This window comes from Vulpes lagopus, chromosome 5 (assembly GCF_018345385.1).
Source record: "Vulpes lagopus strain Blue_001 chromosome 5, ASM1834538v1, whole genome shotgun sequence".
Lineage (NCBI taxonomy): Eukaryota > Metazoa > Chordata > Mammalia > Carnivora > Canidae > Vulpes > Vulpes lagopus.
Genome location: NC_054828.1, coordinates 77,706,518 through 77,728,825, shown reverse-complemented (window position 1 = coordinate 77,728,825; position 22,308 = coordinate 77,706,518). Strand labels below are relative to the sequence as shown.

The following is a 22,308-nucleotide window of genomic DNA, read 5'->3' as shown; positions in this document are numbered from 1 at the left end:
TCTAATTTTCCACCTCTGTGTCCTCATGCCAAGGACAGTGCTTGACACAGAGTAGGCATGAAATAAATGTTTACTGAAATTGAACCAGATGAATGAATGAAGCTAGTCACAGGCATGGCCCTCTCTGGAATTCAGATCTCCAACTGACAACTGTAAGCACAAAAGAGAAAATTTATCTTTGTGTCTAGGTTTCCTCAGGAGGATAACTGTCCTTTAGCTTATTGAATGCAAATTAGTACAGCAGAGCTTCTCTGAAATCCTCCAAGTACTAAGCAATGAATCAAACATTTGGCATCAGCCAAACTGCTCTGTCCTTCCATCTCTAGTCTCTATATGCTCACTAATGATAAAATATTTCACAGGAGAGAATATTAGTTTATAGGCTACAAGAAGATTATGAATTCTTATTTTATTAAATTACTAGGCTTGAATTGAGATGCTATCATTTTTCCTCCAAAACTTGTTTATTTATTGACTTTTAAGTTATCTCATTCTTAACCCACCATTTCTGCTATAAAAATTCTGAGCATGATTCAAAGTTCAATCAGGTTCTACCTCCCAGAGAAAACAGTTCCAACCTTACCTTCTTACACTGAGCATCTCCTCTGAATTTTTAGTCTTTTATATCATTTGACTCACAGGCACATGACTGCCTGAAAAGCGAACCCTTTCAAGAAAGAAACCATGACATGCATTTTTTTTTTACCCCTCCATTATGTATTAGTGGATCCCGACAAGCTAGTTTCTACATTAGATTTACATTCATCTGCCATGGAATGCTATATGGAGAATAATCTTTGTTCATTTGGGCCCATTAATTTGGAGTGAATGATAATTCAGCCATGCAACCATTTTGCACTATTCTTGAAAAATGGGCTTGGTCAACAAATTCAGCAGTAAGAATAACTATGCATTGAGATTCTGTTGCAGGCCACAAACTTTCCAAGGATGCAAAGAGGAACAAGACAGCCTTTCCTCCAGAAACATGAGTGAGGGCAGAACAGATTTCTAATAGCTCTTTGTATGTAATCAGTGTGCCAATTATAAGGAATTTTCACCATTACATTAAAGAGAATTGGGTAGAGCATATTCTCAACAATTTTTTATCCAGTTTGTTAAAATAAATATTTTTATTACTTCCCCATTTGTAGATAGAAACACATGCCATAATTGAGATGTAATTGACTTGGACTGCTCTAATTAATCCAAATAACAGAAATTTTGTACTTAACACTCATAAATGATTACTGAAATTCTTATTCTGTTAAATGAAATTTCTATGTAAAGCTTGCTCTTTGGCATATAATGATTATCTATTGCCTAAAAAACCTCAAACACACTTAGACCAGTGCATAATATTTGGTATGCTTTTAAGTCATAAAGAAATAACTGTAAGCTTTATATGTGGTTGCTTTCAGTCTGCCATTATGAAACCAAAGATTTCCACATAAATAGAATTCAATGGAGATCGGATTCTACAATCCATGGAGATTCTCATCAGCCATCATCCCAGCTCTTTCAGCAACCATGTGATAGCTAATGGAATTACTCCTCATTTCAGTCTTTGAAGTTATTTATAAAATCAATGCAATGATTAAAATTTTTGCTTCCCCAAATCAAGCTCCGTTTCCAGCAAATGAGTGTGTGGTAGTGGACAACTTGACCCCTCAAATCAAGCTCTGGTGAAATGGGTCATGGGGCTCCCAGTGTCACTGTCAACCAGGGAAACAGTCCCGATAGAGGTAAAGTGGGAGGTGTAGAGTTCTGGCTCTGCTGCTTCCCAGCCACTTTGAAGTACAGGCAGGTCACAACCTTTAGAATCCTTGTCTCCCATTTGCAAAACAATACTTCCTACCTTGTCCATCCATTGTGGTTACTGTGAAACACAAATGAGAGAATCTAGAAAGAGAGAAGATGGAACAGCCTGCGGCACTTTATTGATCTCTTATAAGTTGTCATTTGGTATACGACAATTCAAAATCACTCCTCCAGCCCTGTGGTGACCCATTTAAAGGGGAGGGTATAAATGTATGACTAAAGGGCCTCAGAGGCGCACTCACCTCACTCCCTTAGGTTGTAACTTCTTTCCTGATTGTTCAAGTGCCTCTTGGGACTGCTGGGGCTCCGGCAGCAAGACTCATGCTAACTGCACGGACCAGGAGGTGAAACTGCCAGCTTAATCACCTGCTACCTGAGGGACTTAATCGAGTACTTAATATTTTAAAAGCTTGTCTCCAGATCTCTGAAATGATGACAAAAAACAATACCTATCTCACAATACTGTGGGAGGATGAGGTGAGATAAGCACATTAAGAATGGTATAATGCGCGGGGCACAGAGCCGGGGTGAGGATCACTGCTGGACTCCCTGGTTTCTGCAGCCAGCATGAAAGCGAACATCCCACTGGAGTCAGACCTGGTTTCAAGTCCTCTTTCCCTCTCCAACTGGCGCTAGGGTCCCGGATAACCCGCCCAATCTCGCTGGAGCTCAGTTACTACTCAAAATAAGAATGGCAAAACCTACATCATGAAGCCTTATGTATAAAGATCATGTAAAGTAGCCTAGACGAGGGCACTGGGCTCACTGTAAAGCATAATGCAAATGCATACACGGCTCTTTACTTTTTCCGCACAAACACGCAATAATACAATTGCAAAGATTTTATTTAGCGGCTTTCTGTGCTTGGCACTTAGAAACAGAGTTCCGTGCATAAGGGCAAACTTTTTATACACCTTTACTTCATACATATTTTACATACCCTTTTTATTGCCCCCTTTTTTAATATTCATAATATTGGATTCCCCACTAGGCACATAAATACATTTATCTACAACACCTCAAAACCAAAAAATCTTAATAATATCTGTATTATTTTACTTGGTATTATTTGCATTTCCACACCACTTAAAAAGTTTAGCTTGCACCAAACTTCACTTGTTTTCTTAACATTAAAGGATCTGAAGGGGAAGGGAAAGATAAGGAAAAAAAAAACCCAAACTTCAAAATGCAATAATCTATTTGATAAAAATGGAGATCTAAGGGCAGGTGGAAGGATGTAGAAGGCCCATCTGCTATTCCCTGGGACATGCCTGGATTTCTCCTGCCACAGGGGCTACAGGGCAGCCAATCCAGGTCAGGTGTCTGGATCTGGCATAAGAAAGGTCAGGCCTCTATTTGTCACCTCTGCTCTTGGTATCATCTGTTGGGATTATAACACCCTTCCTTCTTCACATTCCTTCTGTTCCCCCTCCCTGCCAGGCTGTGTGCTCTGGAATCAGCCCTCCCTCTTGCAGGGTACCCCTCTTCTAGATCACGGTGCTCAGAGCTGTGGGATCGAAGTGCATTCCTTGCCCAGGTCCCTGTCACCAGCACCTTGACTCTGCAGTGTCCCAGAAAGGCTTCCTCCTTAGTAATGCCACAATTCTTTCTATAACCTGTAAGGGGGAGGGCAGGAAACAAACCAAAACCAATTTCCTTGGTGCGTTAAAACTTCCACCATTGCTCATACTTCCTCTCTCTCAGTCTTGCTCACCGCCTCTCTCTTGCTCATTCCTCCTTCTCCTCCTTTCTCCTTCAGCTGCTCTAAGCTCTAACTCTTTCCCCAGGCACAGCTGGGAACGTCAGCGACAGCACACCGAGCCCGGGAGCCAAAGTTCAAAAGCAATCTTGTTCAGGAAGCCCAGTCCCATTGTAGTGCTGACGTCTGTCTACGCTCGTGGATGGAAAGGGACTCCAGGATACGTGTGGTTCATTCCAGAAACAGGGTAGGCTGTGGGGGAGAAAGGTTGACAGCTACTGCTGGCCCAGTCCATCTAGTGTTGTACATAGACCAATTCTTGGTGAAAGCACCCATCTGGGCCCCCCCCCCCCAGAGTTCACCCACTTCCGAGTCAGTGTGCGTGTATGTTGGTGTGTGTAAGAGTCTACGTGTGGATATATATGTGTGTGTATGCATGCATGCAAGTATGTATGTATGTATCATGTATAGGTAGGTCTGTATTTGTGTGGGGGTAAATTTTCATGGCTGCTACATGCTAGCATCTCCCTTAACATTATTATAAAATGATTATTCAGTTTCTTCAAAGGCCACTCTGGAGTAGACAATGCTTTATAAAACTAAGGTTTGGGAAGGCAGGGGAATGGCCACTGAGTCAGAGATGATACCACTGCAAGTATCCTTCAGTGGCTTAAACGTCGTTTGCTGTTCTTGGGTATGTGCTTTCCTCCTCCAGAAAACGAAACAAAACACAGTTCCCGTTCTTCAAAGGCTTGGGCTCCCGAAGAGGAGGACCTGCCCACGGAGACTCTGGGCTGGCCCTTAAACCATGTGCACGGACATCTGGGAGGAGGAGCCCGGGACCGCCCCATACTGCCGGCCATCACAGGTGTTAGTCGCCTGCTGGTTATTGGGCGAAGGGCTAATCATGTGCATGCTGTGCTCCATCCCCGTGGGTAGGTACTGCCTCTCTCCAAAGGCCCCATTGGAAGGAGAAGAACAGAGTAAAGTGCTTTGAGAGGCGCTCAGTTTTTCTGGGCTTGCAGCTAGCCTGGGAGAAGTGGGGAAATTGTATCCGTAGAGATTGTAAGGGTTGTGGAGAGAGAAGGCGTTGTAGGAGCTCTGCTGCATGTGGCTGCCCCCGAACATGTGTGGGGATGAGGAGCTGGAGGCTGCGTTGCCCGCCTGCATGACGTACTGGAACTGGGAGGTGGGGAAGGACCCCAGCTGGCCACCGTAGGCTTCCATCTTGCTGTTGCTAGGCAACGAGGGAGGAGTCGGTATTCCTGAGATCAGGGATGGAGTCCTCTGAGGCATGAAGGTTTCGGAGGGCTGAGTGGCTGAAGCAGTGCCACTCTGAAGCCTGTTGTAGCCACTGTCACTCAGCCCTGGGTAGCTCTGCAAGGCAGCCATGTTGCTTCGGGCACAGGGCGGATAATCAGAGAGGTTGAGATTGCACAGCTGGCTCTCTCGACAGCCCACGTTGAAAGTGTTGGGGGCCAGATGAAATGTTGGAGGAGAACAGGATGGAGACAGAAGGTGAGAGGAAGCTGAAGGGGATGGTGTCCCGGTGCTGGAGGTGGTCGGGGAAGTGCCTGTGCTGCCCCCTGAAAAATAAAAGGTGAACACCATTGAGCCAGAGGCCTTTCAAGATGAGTCTGTCTGGCCAGATGCAAGCCACGCAGGAGGAAGCCTCAGATGTCCAAGGTGGGCTGATTTTTACAGAACCATTGCTTTCCCTTAACCGACGTATGCTAAGTGATTCCCACTGTGCACACAAAAACAGGCACACACACACACACACACACACCCCAAAAGAGAAGAGGACAAAGAGGTGACACACAAGAACACTAAACTCTTGTGTCCCTGTGTGTAAGTGCCTTCAAAGTCTTGTTTAAGAAAGCAATAAGCATTCCAGTATCCACTTTGCCATCTCTCACCGTCAAATCCACTTTCCAGTAAGACCTCTGGTGATCAGCATTAAAATCCACCAGCTCAACTTCCCCCCTTGTCCACGGAAATATGTTAAATACGTGTTGTCACCTGAGACTATTGCTGACCTTGCCATAGTTAGTCCTCCAGCTAAAAACAAATCTCAGGCCCTGACCCTCAGAGGAAATGGGGTACTGGGGTAAGGTGTCAAGTCAAGGTTGAGGCCTGGAAAGGCTGAGCAGGGAGGACCAGGCAGTAGGAAGTGAGGTATGGGATCGAAGTTCTGTCATATGATATTACAAGCACAACCAGAAAAGCTAAGCTAACCTGTAACAAAATCATTATAATCCAGAGGCTCTGCTAATGTCTCTCTAGAAGAGCCTGCCCTCTGTCTCAGAGACTGGAACAAAGACTGCAAACGTAGTCTGTGGATTTGGGGTAATTCTGAGGGCAAGAGTCCAGACAGGTCACAAAGTCAAGAGATCTGGGTTCTCACAGCTCTGCCACACAAACCCCCCATCTGACCCTGGGCATGTCACTTATCTTCTCTGGGTTTGTTTCTTTATCCAGAAGATGAAAAATTGAATTAGATCAGTAGTTCTTAAGCTAGAAGAAGCTGCAAGCTTCAAGTTCCAGGATCCCACCTACCTCAGACCAACTAAATGAGAAGCAAAGGATTCTAATGTGCAGCCAGGGTTGAAAACCAGTGATACCACCCAAATCCCTTATATCAGAATACCTGGCAGAGTGATTCTTAAACTTTAGGGTGCAAGAGAATCACCTGGAGAGCTTATTAAAACAAATTGCTGACTCTGTCCCCAGAGTTTCTAATTCTACAGGTCCAGGGCAGGGCCCGAGAATTTGCATTTCTGAGACTCATGCTGCTTGCTAGCCTAGAGACCACACTTTGGGTTAGGAGATCTCCACATCCCTTTCATCTCAAGTTCCTGAAACTGCATTTGACAGAGTTGCTCCTCTGACGTGTGGATATTAGAAATGGATTGGTGCCTGATGCACCAACAGATAAAGGGCAGGTTCAACCCAACCTACTTCATGTGTGTTCTCACATAGTCTACGAAGGCAGAAATGACCTTTCCAAGCCTCTCCTTTCAGGGGCTACAAAGCAGCTGGGCAGCAGCCACTTCTTGCCTCACGTGCTGGGGCTGCTGGACCTTCCAATTGAATTCCAGAATGGGAGGCTGCTCTGTCTTCCATAGGCACGCTCCCATGATGGAATTCCTCCTTCAGGACAAGGTTGGGAGCTTCCCAGAGTTGTTGAGAGCCCCAGTTCCCCCAAGGAGCATGGTACCCTTAGGTCATCCACAACTCATGTGAGGATTTTTAGAACCTAAGATTCTATAAAAGGGTAAAGGACATTTTAAGTGGGAAGGAGTAGTAATAAAGTTTTTATTAGTGAGAAAAATGTGAAGAAAACTGGCAGGATTCCAGAGATATTGGGATAGAGAGAAACCATCAACAGTGTGCCAGGGAGGTGGGTCCAGATGTGCAAATTGGGAGGCAGATACCTCAAAGAGAAACCCAAAGTTAATTTTTAGCCTCAGCCTACATACACAGATATGGTAGTAGTATTGACTGTGGAAGTACAAATTTATATCCTGTTAATAGTTTTTTCAATTTTCACAAAACCCAACTAGTATCATCTCTTCCTTGGTCAAAAAAATTTCCCAATGAACTTCCAAAGTAGAACAGTAAACAGTTGCTGATTTTAAAGTCATTTCAGGAAATTCACCTTCCTGTTTCTTCTTTATGCCTTAAATTCCTTTAAGAGAGGTAAAAAGAGTTTTATTCCACAAATTGAGATAAGGCCAATATCATATATATCACTGTGTGAGGTAAGTCAACAGCTGACCATTGGTAGGAAGAGCACCCAGTCTAATTCTAGGTCCGTTGGCCTCTGTCCATCTCATGACCACAGGCAACATGGGCTACCTCTTCATTCTCCCCATCCTTAAAGAGAGTCTCAAACTGATAGGCTTCAGTCCTTCTCAGAATTACATCTGTGTCTAAGGATTAAATTTGTGGTAGAGTGTACATGGGCAATAACAAGTACTTTTGAAGGAACCATTTTAATACAAAGAAGGAGTTTTGGAAGGGGAGAGCTGAGCAGAAAAAGGAAGAACATTTCCCACTTCTTGTCTATGGACCACTGAGTGGCCTAGCCTACCGGGCCTTATAGGAAGTTCAGAGATTCATTTCCTGCAGGAAGCATTCTACACATTTTCCTCCTCTTCCACCCTAACCACTATGAGCTTCAGTGAAATAAGTGCTATGGCACACATGGAGAAACTTGACTCCAGCTGTAAAGAGATTTGTGTTTTATGGGATATGTATCTGGTCTCCTCTCTTTGAAAGTCCGTCCTTGCTTTCCCAGATCTGGTGTTTATGTGATCCCTGAAGAGACCCCCTGTTCAGCACCCCGCACTGTCCTGTTATAGGTACACTCCATCAGGCACCAGCCCTAGCCCTGCAGCAGGAAGTGCAAGATGGAGCAGATGACTTTTTACAACTCTAAATGGTTTTCTCAGATGGCCCAAGATAGAACGAATGGTACTGATTTAAGGCCTCAATTGGTTTCACTACAAAAAAATAAGAAGGGAACTATTAACAAGTTACAGAGATTTCTGCTAAGCAGATGAGAGGTACATGTTAAAAAGTTTGTAGTCAGCTTGCTTTGGCTTTTAAATTACACTCACTGGAAATGAGACTTGGTGGCCTGCTGAGTTTCAGGGGGTAGGAACCCCCACATGAACTAGCGTTTGAAGAAATGCTCTTCTGCATTAAAAAGACTCAATATAAATAACAGCTATTTTTCAAGGTCCACGGAGAAAGAGAAGACTATGGTACTCATTTTGTAGAGAAGCAAATCGAGATACTGAGAAGTCTTTACTCTCTTATGATCTCATAGCTTGTCGGCTGTTAAACAAGATCAGGAGTGCCAGCCAAGTGCTAAGTAAGCACAAGGAGGCAGGCTGCCCTCCCTGTGCATTTCAACACTTGGCTGCCTTGAGGCCTCACATCACCGAAGAGCTAGGGCAGAGTAGGAGGCCAGGCCACACTCATACAGAAGGGTCAGAGCTGCCTCTCAAAGAAAAGCATACCTCCCTTTCCTGCGTAACATTCTCATCTCACCCCCTCTGGTTCAGCCAGGTCCTGAATGCTCTAAGGGTCTTGATTTAAACCTGCTTTAATAGATGAGAATGGACTGGATGGATCTGGATATTTTTTTTTAATATTTGTCAAAATTAAATACATTGTAAATATTGTTTCCTTTTTTCTTCCCTTCTGTAAGTGAAGGAGGAGTGAAAGAAGGAGTAAGGAATCCTAGTGCATTTGAGTTCTGATGGAAAGACTCTCAGGTGTTGGCTTCTGTCCATGCAGCTGAGCATCTTGGCCTCCCCACACACTGGTGAGCACATGTCATAGCTAGATGCCTGGATGTAACAGGCTGGAGGAGCCTCCATGGCTGCCAATGATAAAGCACTGGGCCCTTGACCCCTACAGGCCCATTAAGCCCGTATTCCCAAAAGATAAACCAACTCTGTAACCCTTCTGACCTCTCTTTTCCTCTCCCCTCACCCTCCCTCCCCCTGGCCCAGAATGGAAATTTGATGCCCCATGTCTCTTATCTCTTCTCAGACCAAGCAAGTGGAATTGAAAACAAGTAGGTAGGTTGGTATCTTTCCCACTGTCCTCAGAGGCCCTAATCCACTTCTGAGAGGTAATTAAAATGTAATGCCCTAAGTAGCTGAAAACTCCCTGGTATTCCAGGACCAATCCCCTACCCGCCACACCTCCCTGCATCCTGTCTCACCCATTGACTTAAGTGAGGAGGTACTCCTTGAAATTCATATTCAACATTAACTTGCTCTAATATTCAAGGCTCACAGCCAACCTAACCAAAAAGACTGTGTTTAGCAGTGATTCCATATGAGGACAACAACCTAGAATATACTTGTATACCATGAAGACAAGTTAAATGTGACCATGAAAATCCTGGATACCAAACCTGCTGACTTTTGCATCTTTAAATTGATCACTTCCAGACTGTAATATGGAGGCTTTCACATACAGTTTCCTTTTGGGTTTATTTTGTTGTGTTTTATTCCCCCTGCCCTCTCCCTACACACACAAAAATTGAAAAACAGTAAAAAAAAAAAAAAAAAAAAAAATCCCATCTGAGCTAGTAAAGAATGAATTTCCATGTAATTACTTGGTTCTACAAGCCAGACTCTTCTCTCATATAACTTGGTGGCCTGTGTCTCTGAAGAATGTGGAATCACTGTGTCCCTGAGTGGCCTTCTTTGAGGCGTTCAGATAAAAGATAAAATGTCAGTACCCTATGGACTTAACCCAGGAATAAACCTAGAGGCCATAAAGTTAATGATCATGATCACAGCCTGCCCATCCCTATTAAGGAATCACCCTTGGTTGAAATGAGTACCCTTTTTAAAATGCAAATGTGTAACATTAATGACAATTGTGTAGTTTCAAACTTAGAAGACTCCTAATGCAACATTCTCCATAAAGTTTAAAGATATACATTGATCTGAACCTCTTCCTTTTAAAATAGCTTTTAATATATTCACCCCGTACCCATTTTTCACATTGGTCCTCAGGGTTCTGAGTCTCTGTGCTTCCTGGATGGTCCTGTTTCACACCTGTCACACTGCCCAGGTGGGCTGTTCCTGGTGTTTCCCCGTCCATTAACTGGTTTGTTTTCTCTGCTACTTCTTTTACTGCCTTCCTTGCTACCACATACACTTCAGTTGTGATTGCCATTTAGAGCTGATCCCCCTCTCTCCTAGTCACAGTACCCAGCTTCCCACTGAGTATCCTCCCCCCCATCTCAACCCTTCACTCTTACCTCTAGGAAGGCATGTGACTAAGGGCAGGATGGTGCAAGCACCTTATTCCCCAGTCCCCACCACAGTAATTGGTTCAGAGGTGATGAGAGTTAGAGTTAATGAGACTCCATGAGATTTTGCTAGGAACCTTAAGAAGGACACATGACCTTTCCCATCAGATTTAAATTTAAGAAGATATAGGTCTAGGGCTACTGGCAGCTGTGTTACCACCATGGGGGAGAGGGGGTACCTGAGAATGAAGTCAGGTGGGAGCCTGGAGCAGGATGGTGGGAAGGGAAATTAGAGGTATGGATGGATTCCAGAACTTGATGACGTTTAGCTATGCTGGATAGGGATGGAGGGAAACACCCAGGATGGTGAGTGGATAGCAGAGTCCTTCCCCCAGGAGAGGGCGCCAAGTCTGCGAGGTAAATCATGGACTCAATTTTGGACATGTTGAGCATAAAGGACTTTGGGACGAAATAGAATATGTCACCAATAACGGCTTGTTTTAGCGGACTGAATTGAGATGCTCTCCAATCCCTGTTATAAGCGCCTCATGGGCATCATTCCTGATCTCAGTGATAAATGAGATATGTGTAAGTGGCTATCTGAATTGTTAGAGTGATCCACAATAGTTCAAAGACAAGCTGTTCATTGAACTGTCTTCCATTCCTGATCTTTTACTGGTATGAATTTCTCAGTATCTGATCCTCTTCAAGGATCAACCTCTAATTATTACAAATCAAACTGATGAAAATCCCAACACTGAGAGAAATGCTCACAATCCCATTAACTGCCTGACAAACATTAAAAGACCCAGTGGTGTTGAAATCTCTCTAGTGACGTCTGCTCTCAGCTGAGGATAAGGGAGGGCTTCTGTAAATGACAGGTCTCCTTATTTCAGCAGATGGAGATGTACTGCCACCTCTGGTGTCCCTGATCCAGGATTATCCTTTATAGTACAGCAGCTGTCAGACCCCTTGGAGATGGATGGTGCTCACAGCAGCTCCCTCAGCTTGGGCCATACAAATAGCTCTGCTGTATGTATCATCAGAACAATAGGACTGCACTTGGCCACAATAGACCCAAGCTCTTATTTCTCTCTTTCTTCTCTGTGTTGCCTTGGTCAGTGTTCCCAAGCACCACTTACTTGGTGAGTTCTTTTTGTCCCTGCCACCAGCAGTATTCAGGCAGAAGCCACTCCTGAAATATAATCCCTATCTCCAGACTCTCCAACCACATAAACTCCCTTGCTGATTCTAAATAAAGATATCTGAAGGTTAAAACCATCTATTTGACTTGATACAAAATAAAATAAAATATTGACCTAGAGTTAATGCTCAAGCTGTTGACAAGAAAACATCAAGTGGAAGAGTAAACTAATTTAATTTGTTGTGGCAAATTAAAGCTCTAGTAAGTAGGAATGAAGAAAGCAAATGTGTCTGGTGGAAAGGAGAGTGCCCTGTCAAGATGGAGAACCACTTGGGAATCCTCAACTCAGTTCCTCAGCTATGTGAGTAGCCTGCTCTGTGCCTTGGTTTCTTTTTGTGTAAAGGGCAGACAATGATGAATCCTATGCACTCTTCTCCATGGGAGAAAACCACTATACTGACTAACCCACTCAATATATCTTTCAAAATAGAAAGATTTGAGTTTTTACAAAATGGTGGCCAATTCAACTAAGGTGCTTTCCTTGAAATTTTATCAACAAATGGGTCTTAATGCAGGAGGAACAAAAATGACAGCAAGAGTGGGATGAAGAAAGCCTCCTTAATCTCACTCAGAAGAGTGGGTTCAGCCTCCAGCAGCAGCAGTGGCAGCAGGAGCCCAAAACTGGCCAAAGGCCATGGATGTGATGTGTCAGATATTCATGTGTTTGAAGGAATGAGGCTATATGGATGCTGGGTGAGTCAATCGTTATATGGAGCTTAGGTTTGGTGCCAATGCTGCCAATGCTGCCAATACTGTCTTCACCAAGAGGGAGTTACTCCAAAATCAGTCTACCACTAGAAGTTTCCACTAGAAGTTCAACACTCTCTACTTCTTCTAAGACACAAAACAGTTCAACACAGATGGCTCTGTCTCTTTTCTTTATTTTATGGGTGATACTGTCCAGAGCTACTGGAACTTTTAGTTCTTAAGGGAAGAGGGAGTGGATGTTGTTTCTTTTACGTCAAGAAACCAAGCCACATATTTTTTAATAATGAGAATCTGGATCAATTTCAGTGTATAGTTCAAAAATGTATTCCAATTAAACAGTTTAATAGAATTTTGGCTTTTCCTCTAGCCCCATCCCACTACCATATGTATCCAATAATTCCAAGTTCATCCTCTGCCCCACTAATAAAAAATGGAGTCACTAAATAAGTGTGACATTTTGCTTCAAAAATTCAGTTTCTCCAACCAGCAAAACTAAAAGGCAGCCAATGGAATGGTAGATGTTTGCAAGTGACATATCTGATAAAGGGTTAGTAACCAAAATCTATAAAGAACGTATCAAACTCAACACCCAAAAAATAAATAATCCAATTAAGAAAAGGGTAGAAGACACGAATAGACGCTTTTTCCAAAGAAGACATTCAGATGACTAACAGACACATGGCAAGATGCTCATCATCACTCATCACCAGGGAAATACAAATCAAAACCACAATGACCTATCTTCTCACACTTGTCAGAATGGCTGAAATCAACAACACAAGAAACAAGTGTTGGCGAGGATGCAGAGAAAGGGGAACCCTCTTACACTGTTGGTGGGAATGCAAACTGGTGCAGCCACTCTGAAGAACAGTTTGGAGGTTTCTCAAAAAGTTAAAAATAGAACTACCCTGTGATCCAGTAATTGTACCACTAGGTATTTACCCGAAGGATACAAAAATACAAATTTGAAGGAGTACATGCACCCCAATGTTTACATGAGCATTATCAAAAAGAGCCAAACTGTGGAAAGAGCCCAAATTTTCATCAACTGATGAATGAATAAAGAACATGTGATATAAATACAATGGAATATTATTCAGCCATCAAGAAGAAGGAAATCTTGTCATTTGCAACAACATGGATAGAGCTAGAGAGTATAATGCTAAGTGAAAAAAGTCAGAGAAAGACAAATACCATATGATCTCACTCATATGTGAAACTTAAGAAAGAAAATAGATGGACATATGGGAAGGAGGAAAAGAAAAAAAGAGGGAAACAAACCATAAGAGACTCTTAACAATAGAAAATAAACTGAGGGTTGATGAAGGGAGATGGGCAAAGGGAGGGGCTAGATGAGTGATGGGTATTCAGGAGGGCATTTGTGATAAGCACTGGTGTTTATGTAATTGGTGAATCACTGAATTCTACTCCAAAAATCAATATTGTACTGTATGTTCACTAAAATTTAAATTAAATTTTTTTAAAAAATAGGGGTGCCTGGGTGGCTCAGTCAGTTAGGCATCTGCCTTCAGCTCAGGTCATGATCCCAGGATCCTGGGATTCAGCCTCACATTGAGCTCTCCTTTCAGCAGGGAGTTTGTTTCTCCCTCTTCCTCTGCCTCTCCCTTGCTCATGCGTTCTTTCTTTCTCAAATAAATAAGCAAAATCTTTAAGAAAATTAAAAATAAAAATAAACATTCTTCAAAAAGTTAAAAATAAAATTACTCTATGACCCAGCAATTGCACTGCTGGGGATTTACCCCAAAGATACAGATGCAGTGAAACATTGGGACACCTGCACCCCAATGTTTATAGCAGCAGTGTCCACAATAGCCGAACTGTGGAAGGAGCCTCGGTGTCCATCGAAAGATGAATGGATAAAGAAGATGTGGTCTATATATACAATGGAATATTACTCAGCCTTTAGAAGCGACAAATACCCACCATTTGCTTCAATGTGGATGGAACTGGAGGGTATTATGCTGAGTGAAGTAAGTCAATTGGAGAAGGACAAACATTATATGGTCTCATTCATTTGGGGAATATAAAAAAAGTAGTGAAAGGGAATAAAAGGGAAAGGAGAGAAAATGAGTGGGAAATATCAGAGAGGGTGACAGAACCTGAGAGACTCCTAACTCTGGGAAATGAACAAGAGGTGGTGGAAAGGGAGGTGGGCAGGGGGGTGGGGTGACTGGGTGATGGGCACTGAGGGGGGCACTTGATGGGATGAGCACTGGGTGTTATGCTTATATGTTGGCAAATTGAACTCCAATAAAAAAATATACAAAAAATAAAATAAGCAATCCAAAATAAAAGAAATAAGAAATTTTAAAAAAAGAAAGAAAGTTCAGTTTCTCTTAAACCACTGTTTTCCAAGGGTCAACACTAAATTTATCATATGGACAAATTTTCAGTAGAAGCCCTGTGAAACCTGCCATGCTACACACCTAAGTACTCCGTGCCTGCTCCTGCTCAACTCCCCCACATGCCAGTGAAATGTAGATTGTCAACTCCAAACAATCATCACTCCACATCCATATCCACACACATATTAGGTGGTTGTGCTCCAGACATGTGTATCAGCAACCCTGCCTACCTGAGCCACAGTGCTACCAAGTGACTTCATTTCATTAGGTACGTTAAGAAGTACCTGGGTGCAAGGCCCTGTGACAGTTCTTGAGAAGACAGCAGTAAACACAGTGTTACCACCAGTGCCTGTTCTTGGCAACTGGCAATATCCCCACCAATCTTCTCATGCCAGCCTCCACGATACAAACTCCTGCTTAGATAGAGCTTGGGAGGTCAACCAGTAAAGCAAGGACAGAGAAGCAAGAAGCCACCTCAGAAATAAACAGAATCAAGTAAATGTCTTTGCATGAAAATGACACATTTTCATTTATCTAAATGACCTCACACAAAATTTACCCCTCTTTGGTAGGTGAGAGAACAGACTCACTAGAAATAACTTCCCCAAGGTTATAGAGAGAATCAAGTTGAAGCCCCAGATCTCCAAATTGTCATAAAACCTCTGCCTCTCTAGGGCCACAAGGGCCTTAGAGCAAGAGCAACACTCTTAATATGAACTGACCCTGCTTCTCTCACAGAATTATAAGAAGAAAGTTGCTTCACGCAGAGTGCTTCCCTTTATCCTCCATTTATTAAAAAAACAAACAAACACTAGATGTAATTTCTGCCTCCCCAGATCCTTGTGAAGATGGTCTAATCCTGTTTTAAATAGCTAATCATCAGAAAAGCAGTATCTCTTGTTGCTGATGCATCTTCCTCAGGTATCCACGTCCAGGGCCATGGCGGGGGGGGGGGGGGCAGTGTTACAGATGATGTGGTCATAGTGGTCATGGTGGTGATATGATGATGATCACCACCACAATTGCTGAGCTCTTACTCCATTTTTAAATGCATTCATTTAATCCTCACAAGAATTCTATTACAATCTTCCATTTTGCAGATGAGAAAACGAAGTGTCAGAAAGGATGGGGGACTTGGCCAAAGTCACAAAGCTAGGAAAGAGCAGTGATAAGAGCCTAAGCCAAGGGGTGCCTGGGTGGCTCAGTGGTTGAGCATCTGCCTTTGGCTCAGGGCGTGATCCCAGGGTCCTGAGATCAAGCTCCGCATCGGGCTCCCTGTAGGGAGCCTGCTTCTCCCTCTGCCTATGTCTCTGCCTCTCTTTTTGTGTCTCTCATGAATAAATAAATAAAATCCTTAAAAAAAAAAGCTTAAGCCAAGTGGTCTGATCCCAGAGCCTATACTTTTAATCACCTTTTCTTCATTTTAAAACCTGAGAGACTTCAGTAATTTAGGTTACAGAACCTAATTTAGTGTGCAGACTCCTGGAAGCTCCTCTGGGAGGGCAACGTAATGTCACGTGTTATCAAGTCCTAGAAGGGTTTCCCATACAGCAGAGCCACAATTTGAAAACTTAGGGTTTTGTTAATGGCAGCCGTGTGACATAACAGAATAAGCTCTGTATGTAAGTGTCACTTCGGGGTGGGAGGAGGTTGCATAAAGAGACTCAAAAAGTGTCTGATACTCTGGGAAGATTCCTGAGCTGAAAGGGTGCTGCCATGGGAAGAGCACAGACTGAGGAAGAGAAGTGAGGTCAGCCCACAAGCCATCTGTGCTAAGGCTACAGGCTTCCCCACCTGAGCTGACAGAGAAGGAGAAACGGGAAGAAAAGCACAAAGCAGTGCAAGGAAGAAGTTCACCCAGCCCATCAGCTTGAGACAAGTGTTGAGGGAGCAAGTTGCAAGCTTCAGATGGGCTCCCAGAAGTCCCCTCCTCACTGTAGGGCCTGAGCTATCTACTTCCATTGTTCAGACTGAGGTTTTTCTCTCCTCTATAAAACCAGAATAAGGTTTTTGCCATGAGGAATCAATGAAGTGCCGGAGAATCTGGTAAAAGCACCATTGTGAAGCAGATGAGGATCCTGCATGTTAATGGGTTTAATGGAGAGGGCAGCGAAGAAGAGGACCCGCAAGCTGCAAGGAGCAACAGCGATGGAATATATTATCCCTAGATGATGGATGGCTACAGTTTCTCATCTTCCTGGCTATGTATCACACTTTGCATGCTGGAATTGCCTGGTCTTAGAAACTTCTAATAAGAATACTATTCTGTTGTGGGGGGGAAGGGAATGGGGCCCTACCACCTAACCTCTAAAGATAACTGAAAACCAAAAAAATTTTCAAAAAAAAAAAAAAAAACAATTTACAAAAACCCCACAAAAAAAATACATGACATGAAATCCTTCATTGGCAAAAACTTAGTGTAACAGCAATCCAAAGGCATCTACGTAAAAGTGACTGTTTACTGTACCAAAAGTTGGCGTTTGAGAACTACCTGACAAGCCCTTAACTGAACCACCTACTGTGTACTAGACCCTTGCACCCTGCTAATACCTTGCCTGCACTTCTATCTGTGACTCTGTTCTGCAAGTAAATATAAGAATTAACATACGTGATAAATAAAAATTCTCTGCATGTCTCAGCAAAAAAAAAAAAAAATACCAAGGGCTACGTGAATGCTTAGGCAAAGAAATAAAAATTTCACTGCCATCATAATCATGAACATAACCTTGCTTTTCGGAAGGGGGAGAGAATACTGCCTCTGGGGCAGGTCTGTTCGCACAAGTGGTGATGCATTGGTTATTAACAGAGCTACCAGGTACTCTTCATTCTAGAAGAATTGGTGTGACCCCAGGACTCTACCTTGCTGCTTTTGCATGGTGGTGAAATCCTCAAAGGTGAGTGTGCGCACAGGGGGTCTCCAGAATGCATAAGTCTCCATAATGGCTTCCAGGCCAGTTCTGCAGAGAGAAAAGCCAAGAGAGCAGGTTGTAAATACTGCCAAGAAACACATTGACTTTTTTAAAGATCCTGTGGTGGTTTGTCTGACAAGTGGTATACATGTTGGCACTGACAGACATCACCACTGGGTAAACCAGTCTAGAAGAGCACAAGGTACCGACACCGATATGCATAAGGAAGAAGAAATGAATGCAGTTCAGATTATTTGCCAGAAAGTCACAACTATGATGAAATTTAACTCTAAGCCTTCTTCCAAGAAGGTTCCGGACTGCATGAAAAAAAAAAAAAAACACTATTAATTGTTAAAGGTCAGAGTCACTAATATCATGAATGAAATTGAGCCAAGAGTAGCACTGACTGCTTCTCAAGCTCAGTACAATATCATTATTACCACAGCACATAGACACGGCTTGCAACAGAGTCAACTCCAGCAACGGGTATGAGGAGTCCATGAAACTGTGAAATTGCTGTGGTTTTACAGTTGTCTTAAATCAACAGAAATAAAATAAAAGAAGAGGTGAGCAAGCAAATATGCCTGAGTTTCTGTTGCGACAAAAAATACCCACCTGAAGGTAAAGAAAAGGGCTTGGCCCAGAAATTACACCTCAGGCAAAAAGGCCAACACATTTCCGTAAATATTTATCTGTATTTTATAATCTGATAATCAAGCTGGCCTTTGAGGGTCACATACCTGAGACTGTCAGACCTCAGAAAACATCCAGTATTTTACAAATACACTAAAGCTTCTGTTTCATCCATACGGGAGATTCTATTAATTAAAATATGTACATACTGCCTGATTTACCCTTGAATAAGTTCTCTCTCTAGCATATGTATGAGGTACTAAGGGATATCATTTCAACATAACTCTCCAAGTTATCTCAGAGGTCATATTCTTGTGGATATTCCATATCCTCAAAAGAGAGCATTAGTTGGGGGCTTTGTTTAAAGCTTTGAACACAGCCTCTGATTATTGACTTTTCTTTAAAACTAACTGCTTCACTTGCCTTCACTAACTGGAGGGAGTGGAAGTAAAGGGCCTATGGAGACCGTAGGACAAGGAGGGCAGAGAAGAGTGGGTGTCATTGTCCCTTCATTGCCAATTTACTAGAAGGTAACATGGTGTCCCATCCTGCAAAAGATAAGCGTTCCCTCTTGAGATGAAACTTATGCTGCCTGTCCTTCTCCCTAGACAATACATTTCCAAAGTTCTCTTCAGTCCTGCAGACCAAGAATAAAGTGAGGAGTTTTATTTCAAGTGAGAACAAATATTCTTTCCTATGAACAACTATAAGAACCCCTGAGGTTCTTCTCAGATGAGCTACTGATACACTGATTGGCTCTTTGTGTTGGAAAATTTCCTCTCTTAACAGACTTTACTTGCACAGTTAACTTTCTAAAGTCTTCCCTGGAATCTTGGAGGCTTTAAATACACCAATGTTGGCAAATCAAACTCTGTATTTTTAGAAGAGGTTGAGAAGAGAGGGTGTTGCATGGTGTTTATTAGCTGTTAATCTGTTAAAAGTAGGAATAGAAGACATGTCCACATAGTCAACTACATTAATGCCGAATACAGTACATGCAACTATTTGTAGAGAGAAACTGTCCAGGCAATTAGGGAGTTCAGAATAATAAGGGGATAGGCAGATAAAGCAATGCTGAGCTTTGAAGAATATAAGAAAGAGATAGGCCAGACATGGATCTCACTGCCTTGTTTTGGAATGTTGGCTGCCCACCAGAACATCTTAGGATTCCCTTTAATGGTATGGGAGGCTCACTGCAAATGGCAAGGGCTTTGTTGTTCACCTCCTATTCCATTCTTCCCAGGAACATGTACCAACGAGGGACAAAATATTAACTCAAGGACAAAGAACAGTCCCTTCTCATTTCACAATAAGGTGGCAAAAGACTGAAGTAACAGTTACACACTGATACATTGCCCATATTCTGTTTATTCAAGAAGTAGAAAAAACTTTGAATTTGTTTTCATAACAGGCAAAAAAGACTGCGGCAAAGGTATTAATAATTTTTTAAAGATTGTATTTATTTATTTGACAGAGAGAGAGAGCACAAGCAGGGGGAGCTACAGGCAGAAAGAGAGGAAGAAACAGGTTCCTTGCTAAGCAGGCTTGATCCTGGGACCCTGGGATCATGACCTGAGCCAAATGCAGATGCTTAACCAACTGAGCCACTCAGACACCCTAAGTATAATTTTATTTAAGCTGTCAATTCTGTGTAGGATAGTAACCACTTACCCATATGTCCAAATCTAAAATCCAACAGAAAGACTGAGTTATATATACTGAGTTGGGTATCAGCTACTTCTACCTACTTCTACCTCTAACCTTGGATGGCTACCCAGCCTCTGTTGGGGTATTTCCCAAAGAAAACATTCAGTTTTCTAACAGATGTTAGAAAGTTCTTTCTGACCTTGGGCTGAAATCTCTGATGAAACTTTTACCCTCTGTTTCCATTAGCAATGAGTAAATGGTGACAGTGACACACACTTTCCACATCCTCACCAGGAAGACTTTCCTTAACTGCTAAGAATGTAAATATAGGGGTGCCTGGGTGGCTCAGTTAATTAAGAACCTGCCTTCAGCTCAGATCATGATCCTAGGGTCCTGCAATCAAGCCCTGCATCAGGTTCCCTGCTCATTGGGAAGCCTGTTTCTCCCTCTTCCTCTGCCTACCACTCCCCTTACTTGTGCTCTCTCTCTCTCCCTCTATCAAATAAATAAAACCTTTGAAAAAAAAAAAGAGTGCAATTTACCAGATACCACATGTGGACACAGCTACGGTCCAGTGATCTGTCACAACATTCATTTTGGTGGTGGAGTTATGGAGGAGGGGTCCCAACTATTGAAAAATAACGACTAAGACCACATGTTTCTCACCACACTTTGCTGTGGATCTACCTCTCTTGGATATCCCAGACACTTCCTGAACCTACTTATATATTCAAAGTATATATCTTTTTAGAAAAATTAATCCTATTTGTTTACTATCTGCCACATCTTATTTGTCCTCAAACTCCAGTAGGCTTCATTGGATAGATCTAATTGTTAGAAAGTACTAGTCCTAGATATCAGGATTTGGTGACATGCCATGGTAAGATAAGTATTAGATAATCCACCTCTTTCCACCACCAGCATGTCTACTTTGGATCCCATGTTCCTCAATGTCCCAGTGCTTAGGATGATGCCTGTTGCATGGTAAGATCTCAATTTGCATGCATTGAATTTATAAATAAAGGAGTAAGTTTTCACCCTATGTTTTATGAGTGTGCCATGATTTCATGAATTTTAGCCAGCCTAAAATTTAGAAAAGCAACCTAATGTAAAATCAAGATTCTGAAGACAAAAGGAATCCTTTAGTTCTGGAGACTTGGGAATTGTTTCTATAGCTGCTGGTGCCTTTCTTGACTCAGGTCTCAGAGGAGTTTCAGTTTCCCTTTGGTTTCATCTTTTCCGGTCACAGAATTTCTGATCTGTAGCAGTCTGAGTCCCTTTTCCTGGGCCAGTCATTTCTACCCTCATCTTCTCTTATAGGAGTCTTTGCCAACTACCCATTAACATCTTTGGCCAATTGGACATCTACTCAAAGCCTATCGTGAGCAATATATTGCTTACTTATTCATCATCATCCAACCTTAGTGTTGGAAAATTTTATCTTAAGGGTTTTTTTTTTTAAGATTTTATTTATTTATTCATGAGAGACACAGAGAGAGAGGCAGAGACATAGGCAGAGGGAGAAGCAGGCTCCCTGCAAGGAGCCCGATGTGGGACTCGATCCCAGGACTCCAGGATCATACCCCAAGCTGAAGGCAGACACCCAACCACTGAGCCACACAGGCATCCCTATCATAAGGTTTTTAAAGTGAATTTGTTGTCTAACAGATAAAAGAGCAATCTTAGGTAACCTCACGTCGTTAACATGTTCCACATGGTGGGCCTCTCAGGTCTGTTACACACCAGAGACCTGATGTCTGAGGTTTACAACCAGAAATGATCATATTTACAAGTGCCTCCCTCTTGCTTACTTTTCCCTGTTTTCTCCAATGACAGCTGAGGCCATATCCAATCCCTCTATGTTCAACAGTCCTTTGGCTGGAATCACCTCTCTGATTTCCAGGCCTCTTTCCTTTAGACTTTTCAGTCTGCTCAGTGGCCAAACCAACAGAATGTGCTGAAGATGAGGAAGAAAAGGAAGGAAAGGAAGCAAGCCAAGGATCTCTTTTGCAAATTGATGATGCCTCAAGATCAACTGCTTTGGAAAAAACAGCCAGACTGTAAAGAACTTTTTCTTCTGAACTTTCTCATAAAAAAAAAAAAAAGTGGGACTACCACCTTTGAAGTTCAGCAAATATGTGATAACAACTATGATTATATTCATGAACCTATTAGGTAGCACACTGCTGCATACTTTCTGTGATTTATTTGTGTTGAGATAGAGGGTTGCTTTTTATGTTTCTTCCATTTATTTTCTCTGTAGTTCTGACTTTTAACCCTTCCCCCAGACTATTGGCTGGTGATTCTGGCAACAAAGGGAACACACTCAAGGGGTTGATAAGGTCATTGGTCATCTGTCAACAGAAGACAGTCAAGTGCTACAGAAATGGGGTTTTGAAATCATAAAGAAGTTTTCCAACCAGTAAATATGCTCAGTTCAGGAGATATAGAGACAAACAAGGACATAGGGTCTTTACCCTAATTTAAGAGTGTCTTGTTCAACAAAAAGAGAACAGCATGTAAAAGACTAATTTCTG

The 22,308-nt window shown here is 42.5% G+C and overlaps 1 protein-coding gene across 2 annotated transcripts in view; it reads right to left on the bottom strand.

Moving 5' to 3' along the window:
* Nucleotides 1-1,106: 1,106 nt before the first annotated feature.
* TBX15 (T-box transcription factor 15) overlaps nt 1,107-22,308 on the bottom strand; it is a 110,155-nt gene continuing 88,953 nt past the window's right edge. For both annotated transcript variants that reach the window (XM_041757449.1, XM_041757450.1), the window contains exons 7-8: nt 17,442-17,539; nt 1,107-5,103 (exon numbers count right to left, since the gene is read on the bottom strand). In XM_041757449.1, the coding sequence (XP_041613383.1) occupies nt 4,319-5,103; nt 17,442-17,539 (883 nt within the window). In that variant the 3' untranslated portion in view covers nt 1,107-4,318. The remainder of the gene's footprint in view (nt 5,104-17,441; nt 17,540-22,308) is intronic.